Genomic DNA, 8,647 nt, shown 5'->3' with positions numbered 1-8,647 from the left:
AGCCACCCACTTGTGATATCTCTGTCATTACAACATGAAGAAACTAAAGCACATGGCTAGTTTATATCATGGTGGCATAAGAACCTAGGTCTCCTGATTCTCACTCTAGACCTTTTTCTATGAAGCATACTCAAAAAAGAAAATTAAAGATATATTGAGGAGAGACTCAAAAACATGTCTAGGAAAAACTGGAACAAAATACATGCCAGCAGCTATTTTCTCTGGTGGTGAGATTACAACTGATTGCCTCTTTTCTTCTCCATAGTTACTTTTCTCTATTTTCCACAATGGTCACAATAGAGCCTTAATTTTTCATAAAATCATTTCAAGGCCTATCCCTTGCTAGGACTTGTACTTGTGGGAAGCTGAGGAGAAAGGCAAAGGGAGTTTTTTTTTTTTTTTTTTTTTCCTTCAGTAAGAGAAAAGAACATTGAAACAGGGAGTCAGGAAACTTGGGTTTTATCCCAGTTCTAGTGAGAGACGTCCATGAATCATTTTCCTTTTCTAGAGCTCAGTCTCTTATTTGTAAAATTAACTCTGAAGAAGTATAAACTTATTCTTAAATTTACTTCATAATTCTCAGGTCTCGATTTTGGGTGGCAGAGGCTTTGGTGCTCCAATTAAGCAGAGTTAGGGGACTTAAAAGAGGGGCAGGTAGGTGGGGCAGGGGCAGTATGAGTGTGGTTCTGCAAGGTTGGTTTCAGGTATAAGCCTACCATCAATGTGACACTGGGAGGGAGATAGGCATTTGAAAGTTTGGAAGAGCAGTTAGAATTGAGGAACATATTGTGAAGACAGCCTCAAAAGGGTCTCCCCTAAAAGATCTCCCCTAAAGGAATGAGTATTACTGACATGGAGGTATTCTGTGAGTTAGTGAGGTGGCAGGGGATACTTTTTCCCCAAATACACCTTACAGAACATATGTAAAGCAGATCCTATTAGAAATTTTAGATATAATGTTTACCATGATAATTAAACTATTACAAAATCTTTGACCCATAAACATTTAACCTATTCTCCATCAAACGAGCAATTTAGAAGAGAATATAAATCATCTTAGAATCATAATATGACAGCTGGACTTCTCCCCACGGGATGGGTGGGTGTCACCAGAAGCAGAGAACTCTTGCTCACAGATGTGAATACTCTGTCAAGAGGATGGAAAAGGGCCTCCCGAGTGGAAAGTATCTATGAAAAGGTTGCTGGAGCCTTGATGACTGGTTGCCATGGAGACTGTTTCACCCATGGAACAGAAACCTTCCTTTCAAGAAGCCCTTTGCCTGCTGCCAAAGACAGCAATCTTCCCCAAAGGCATTTTGTTCTGAGAAAAAAAGAGGAATAAAATCCTTTTCCCTCCTTTTTCTTATGAATACAACAGAGAGGTTGTAAAAAGCTAAGTACATGAACGAGAGCTTCTGAACATAGAAATTATGTGCTGGCATTTTTAATCAGGAAAGAGAATATTTGACAGCAAAGAATTTTTTATGTGCACCAGTACTGCACAGTTGCTTTTGGAGTTTGCCCAAGCTAACTTCAGTGTCACAGAGCCAGAAGTATATTCCACCCATCATTTTTGAACATTCTGTTCCCAATTTGTAAAAACCGAAGGATAGAATATTCAATATTATATCTCTACTTACTCTCTTTCAGAATTTGGAATTAGGTGTCCTGTCAATGAAGTCAAAGACTAAGTTTTTAATAAAAGCCTTTTTATATCTAGCACAGTCATGGAAAATTAGAGCTGAAGAAACTTTAAGATGAGCTAGTCCAATATTCTTGTTTTACAGAAGAGGCCAGGAGAGAGAAACTGATTTGCTAAAGGTCACTTGGGTACTTCCTGGCAGAGTACCCATACAGGTCTCCCAGTCCATTGTCAGCCAGCCACCCTTATACATGTTGACTCTAGTTGTCTCTCTGCAAGGTCCTATGCATGGCCTCTAGCTCTGGCTAGAACAAGTTTATTCATACTTCCCATGACAACATTTATGCATTTAAAGACAACAACCATGACTACCTCCTTTGCCCCAGTAGACAGGTACCCAAGAGTAGGAACAGCAAGTAGGAGGAAGGAAGGTGCCAATGAGACAGCAACCTTGATGGAAAGAGCTTGGAGATGAAGAAGGGTGTCTGAGGGGAAACAGAACTGGATTGGCCTAGGAAGGAGGTAGGGATTGGAGCTGGCTGGGGAGTGGATGAATCCTAAGAAGAGAGTAACTGGGCTAGTAACTGCAAATGTGGCTGGGAAACAACTAAAACAGGGGTTACTCTATCATCCCTAAAATCCTCTTTAGCTCTAAATTATTACATAGTTCTATGGAATTTCTAAGTTATCCATACTGAGTGCTTTGGCATCATGTGTGATTATAAGACAGCAAATTTTCTATCCATAGAAATCACTGTTATTGAAAATATGAAGAGTTAAGGAAATAGAACACAAAGGCAGGGATTGAGAGGTGATGTAAAGAAGAGTGAAGAGGCCTGTGTTCTAGACCTGGCTCTGTCACTAACCGATGCACTCTGTATAATTACTAAGATTGAAAATATATTAATACTTTCAAAAATCTGTTATTTTCAAGAACATCTAAGGACAGTGGTTGTGATAAGCAGAATAAGGCTCCCTGAAAGATGTCATGTCTTATTCCCTAATGCCTGTGAGTATATTACTTTACATGTCAAAAAGGACTTTGCAGATGTGATTAAGCTAAGGATCTTGAGACAGGAAGATTATTCTGGATTATCTGGGTATCTCAATATAATTACAGGCAGTCTCCCAGTCCCAGGATTATGAAGGTTTGATTTACATACAACTTGTAGTTATGAACTAAGCCCTGTAAATCCTATTATATTAAAAACATCATGCACATACAATGGTTCATAATAACAAATGGACATTATTTTGTGACACTCATCAAAACATTATTATTACTGTATTATTATGTTAAAATGTTTTTAGTGTATCTTTAATACTTTTTAATGCATATAAAGCTATACTATATACCATATACTAAGAGAAATATTTGACTAACTGATGTTAGCTACAAATTGTAGTTAACTGTTCTGACAGGTACAAATTCTATTTAAAGTCAGATTTAGGAATGGAACTTGTTTGCAATCCAGGGAGTGCCTGGACAATTATCCTTATAAGGGAAAGAAGGAGGCAGGAGAGTCAGAGAAAGAGATGGGATCATGGAAGCAGGGATCTGAATCAGAGACACAGAGACAGGAAGATGCTACATTGCTGGTTTTGAAGATACAGGAATGGGCTATGAGCCAAGGGATGCAGGTGCACTCGAGAAGCTGGTCAAGGCAAGGAAATGGGTTCTCATCTATAGCCTCCAGAAGGAACACAGTCTGTGAACACCTGGATGTTAGGAAGTCTGGCCTCCTTATATCAAGATAATTTATCTTATATATATTATTATAAGATAATACATTTGTGTTGTTTTCAGCTACTGAGATTGTGGTGCTTTGTTGAGCAGCAATAGGAAACTAATAGACTGGTCTCTGTGGTAAGTCTGCAGAGTCCCTGGATGGTACAGATGGTTAATGCACTTGGCAGGTAACCAAAAGATTGGTGGTTTAAATCCACTAGCAGCACTCAGAAGAAAGGCCTGGAGATCTCCTTCTAAAAAATCAGCCACTGAAAACCCTATGAGCACAGTAATGCTCTGACACACATGGGGTCGCCATGAGTCAGAATCAACTCAACAACAGCGGGGTTAGAGTGTCTGCAGAGGGTTTGGAATCAGAGATTCTCAGCCCTGGCTATCATTAGAGTGACCTCTGGGGGAGAGGTCTGAGCTTTGGGAATTGTTAAAAGCTTTCCAGCTGACTTCAATGGAGCCTCAGTTGAGAACCAGTAATGGCCAGGGATCTTGCTGGGAGACTGTGATTTTTCCAGGTAAGAAGAGAGTAGGAGCTGCTTATGAGAGGATCTTTTGACTTTTCTTTTCGCAACACTTATGTAGCATCTCTACCCTTCTGAAAGACAGAAAATATTAATTTAATAGTGTTTGAATTAGGAAGAAGACTAAAATCAGGAGAAAAAACCAATATGAGCAAAAACAAAGGTATTTTTTACAGTAAGTAGTTGTTTAATAATACATGTGTGTTCTGCATAAAAAAGGTGAATAAGTATGTATCTTCTGGCCATCTTAAAATTTAAAAAGCTCTAAAGGGATGATGCTATGGGGTTACAAAATAAATGCTTTGTGGAAGTGGGCTCACCTGGCGCATGCCACTATGCGCTTGTACCCGGATTGGCTGTAGACTCTGTAGCTGGGTGCTAGTTCAAACATCAAACAAGCAAGAACACAAACGAACAACAACAGAAAGGAGAGTAGATTGTTTAAGCTGTTTTGGAACCTGTCAGAACAGAATCACTAATAAGCATATCTCTGAATACACTTAAAAATGAGTTGTGATTTGGAAGTTGGCATTTTAGGTGATTTTAGTGGAAATTCATGGCTACTGACTACAACAGGAAATCTTTAAAAAAGTGAACCAGTTTTCTGCTCTCCAAGAACTTATAATTTAAGGAAATCATTTAGGGTAAATATGGATTGAGAACGTGTTTGGGGGATGTTGGAGGAAGGGAGAACAGATTCCTGGATTCCCTGGTTGTTGGAAAGTTTCTTGTAGAAACAATCCTCTGAGCCACAAATGAAAGGCATCAGGACAGAGCAGCAGCGCTCACCCTGACCCCAGGAGCAACGGTCAGAGGAGGCCTGCAGTGTGCAAGTGGGCTTGCTTTTGGACTGGGCCAGGAGAATCTACTAGCAGAGGGATGTGAAGGTCATACATTAAATATATGTATGGAGCTCTGGTGGTTCAGTGCCTAAGGCATTTGACTGCTAATTAATAGGTTGGTGGTTCAAACCTACAAGCTGCTCTACAGGAGGATGACAGGGCAATCCACTTCCATCAAGATTTACTGCCTTGAAAACCCAATGGGGGTTGCTATAAATTGGAATTAACTCAATGGCAGTGGGTTTGGTATACACACACACGCACACATTAGGACCATAAGCAGCAGGGACCAAATTGAAGGTGGAGGCATAGAAATATGTATTTGCCAGACTCTGTGTGGAATAGAAAGGCTAAAGGATGGAACCCTGGCAGGGTGATAACAGAAATTCAGGGTCATAGGATGGAATTCTGATACAAAGGTGACAAAAATCCAAGGTTCTAGAATTAGACTCTTCTGTGACTTTACAACTACTTACATTACTGAAAAGTAATGTAGTTAGTTAAATAACTTCTTCATCAATAATGAACACATTTAGTTTAGTTATGGAGTTAGTTAATAACAGTTTCAAATTCTTATTAGAGTTGTCTCCATTTTAATAAAAGGCAGTAATGTTGACTTGCATATCAATCTGCTAAGAAATGTGATTGAAACATTTCGTTTTTTGAGAAAGCACATTTTTTTTTTCTTAATCAGATTAACTATCTGACGTTCTTTATCCTTAGCCAAAACTACAGTATAAATGATGCTATTTTACCGTCAATGTCCTGGGTTTCAATTTTCAAATGAAAGCTACAGACTTCCTCAGAGGTACTGGTTTTGTGAACTACAGTTGTTACCTACATTGGGAAAAATAAACAAGAAAATTCTATTTGAAGTGGAAAAGAGAAGTCTTATGGTAATACTGTTGCAGTAAATCAGAAGCTTGAAGTATTATTTTCATAACCTAGTACACTCCTCGGAAGGAAGGTTGGGCAATCTACTTCCATAGTGATACCGCCTCAGAAACCCAAGGAGGGGTTGCTTTGAGTCAGGTCCAACTCGAGGGCACATAACAACAACAACAGAACAAATAGGGCACATTTATGACCCTCTTCCCAGTGATTAGACTTTCAGCAAACTCCACAAGCTGCAACATAGCTGAGAACCTTAAAATAAGCCCAAAATGATTTCTGGCCAGGCAGAGTATTGATCCAAATCCTGGGCAGGCAAGTTTGAGCACCTCACTCTACAGAAAAGTTCACAAGGCTTGCCCTAAAGCCTTTAGGCTCTACTTTTACACATAAACCCTATGATATCAGGAAGTGTGGCTTTCTTGCAGCTCATACATTAACATAATAAACAATAAATTATAGATGTATGTGGGTGAGGTGCTACCAGAAGTAGGCATAATGAGAGCATCTAGAAGTGACAGAAAAGTGAACCACCCCTCCCCATACATCTTATACAAAAGGCTTTGAATGAATAAATGTACTAAAACATAGAGCGTAATTAAAGTAATCAATGAAATGTTATTACACATTCAGAATACACTGTTTAAGAATACATGGACTACACCAACAATTTGGGAAAACTTGCAAATGCCAAATGGCTGAAATAAAATAAACTTTAGCCCTTACATTAGTCTCCAATGATGATGAAGAGATATGCCTGGAGCTCTGGTAGCATAGTGGCTAAGGCACTTGACTGCTAACCAGAAGGCTGGCGGTTCAAACCCACCAGCCACTCCTCGGAAGGAAGGTTGGGCAATCCTACTTCCGTAGTGATACTGCCTCGGAAACCCAAGGAGGGGTCGCTATGAGTCAGGGCTGACTCGACGGCACATAACAACAACAACAACATATACATATAGATAGCATGCATTTATATATATAACCATAAAATTATATATGCATGCATACATATATAATTACACACGTTAATTTCCACAAATTCATAGACTACATACATACAATATTAACATAGCCATTTTCAATTAGAAATTGTGAAGACACTTACTAAGATTAAAAGAAAAACAAACTCGAGTTGATTCCGACTCATAGCACCCCCTTCTTGGGTTTCCAAGGCAGTGGTATCACTACACAAGTAGGTTGCCCAGTTTTCCTTCCAAGGAGTGGCTGGTGGGTTCAAACAGCCAGCCTTCTGGTTAGCAGTCAAATGCCTTAGGCACTATGCCACCAGAGCTCCTAGTTACCAAGATAGGTAGAAAGAATTAGATAAATGAATCCTACTTTTGACATGGTTACCCAGGCCCAAATTTCTGTGATTTTGTGGCAAATTCCCTTTCTTTTACGCTTAGTGCCTAAGGCATTTGACTGCTAACCAGAAGGCTGGCAGTTCAAACCCACCAGCCACTCCTCAGAAGGAACGTTGGGCAATCTACTTCCACAGTGATACTGCCTTGGAAACCCAAGAAGGGGTTGCTATGAATCAGATCCAACTCAGTGGCAGTGAGTTTGTTTTTTTTTTTTTTAGTACAAAGAACCATGTAACTCCCCATCGACTCTTAATGAAATACTTACATGTACCGTAGCCAAGCCACTGTTATATCCAGTACTGACAACGAGGTCATCATTAAGAGGCACCTGGAAAGGTGGGCAGAGAAACAATTTTTTTTCTTTTTAGCATTTGATAGGGAAGGGGGATAGAACAATGAAAAGAGTTTCTGACACCTACCAGCCTCCTTTCTTAGAGCTCTTTTGAGATTAAGTGGATAAGGCAATGAAGATCCTATGCCCATAAAACCAAAAACAAACCTGTAGCCCTTGAGTTGATTCCTATTCATAGTAATCCTGAAGGGCAGAGTATAATTACCACACAGGGTTTCCAAGGCTGTACTCTTTACAGACGCAAACTGTCACATCTTTCTCCTACGGAGTGGCTGGTGGGTTAGAACCACAGAGTTTTCAGTGAGCAGCTAAGTGCTTTAGCCACTGTGCCACCAGGGGGCCTTCCTATGCTCATAAAACAAAAACAAAACAAACTTAACTGCCATCAAGTCAATTCAACTCACAGCAACCCCTCCTTGGGTATCCAAGGCGATATCTCTATGGAAGTAGATTGCCAATCTTCTTTCCGAGGAGTGGCTGGTGAGTATGAACTGCCAGCCTTCTGCTTAGCAGTCAAATGCCTTAGGCACTATGCCACCAGAGCTCCCATGCCCATAGTAGGCACTAAAAAAGAAAAAAAATTTTTTGACCCTTCTCCCTTCCCATCTATGTATAAATCAGATGTCTGAGATCTCCTATGTAAGCCAGTAAAACCAACATATCAGAGGTCATTTTTATTTACATTTCCATTTATAAATAGCTATGGTAAAACTAAGGAGTCCTGGTGGCACAACAATTAAATTGCTAACCCAAAGCTTGGTAGTTCAAAGCCACCCAGTGGCTTTGCAGGAGAAAGAACTTGTGATCTGCTTTGGTAAAAATTACAGCCAAGAAAACTCTGTGGGCATAAAGGTGTGTGAACAGCCATCTAAGGTACAATTCTTGATCTCTCCTTGTTTGAAGCAAAGAAGAGTGAAGAAAAAAAAAAATGCATGTCAACAATTAGTCCAAAGGACTAATGGACCACATGAACCCTAGCCTCCATGACTCTGGGACCAGAAGAACTAGATGGTGCCCAGCTACTGCCCCTTGGTTTAGAAGAGATCACAATAGGAGGTCTTGGATAGAGTGGAAAAAAATTGTGGAACAAAACTCAAAATCATAAAAAATAAAAAGTAAAAAAAACCAGGGTTACTGGTCTGATAGGGACTATAGAACCCCCAAGACTATGGTCCTTAATTACCATTCAAGCCTGGAACTGGAACACCCCCTTGGTTCAACTTTCAGCCAAATTATAGTTAGAAGGTGAATAATAATACCAGGTAGGTACTCTTTTTTTTTTTTCTTTTTT

The 8,647-nt window shown here is 39.7% G+C and overlaps 1 protein-coding gene across 1 annotated transcript in view; it reads right to left on the bottom strand.

The window, feature by feature from the left end:
- The window catches only part of LOC103193519 (complement C5), a 136,763-nt gene that overhangs the window by 20,656 nt on the left and 107,460 nt on the right, over positions 1-8,647 (bottom strand). Inside the window, 3 exon segments of the mRNA XM_042780394.1 lie at positions 4,228-4,270; positions 5,505-5,586; positions 7,270-7,332. Of these exon segments, the coding sequence (XP_042636328.1) occupies positions 4,228-4,270; positions 5,505-5,586; positions 7,270-7,332 (188 nt within the window).

Source organism: Orycteropus afer, unplaced genomic scaffold, assembly GCF_000298275.1.
Source record: "Orycteropus afer afer isolate SDZICR_OR568_19922 unplaced genomic scaffold, OryAfe1.0 scaffold00037, whole genome shotgun sequence".
In the NCBI taxonomy this organism is placed as follows: Eukaryota; Metazoa; Chordata; class Mammalia; order Tubulidentata; family Orycteropodidae; genus Orycteropus; species Orycteropus afer.
This window is presented reverse-complemented; position numbering and strand designations above follow the sequence as displayed.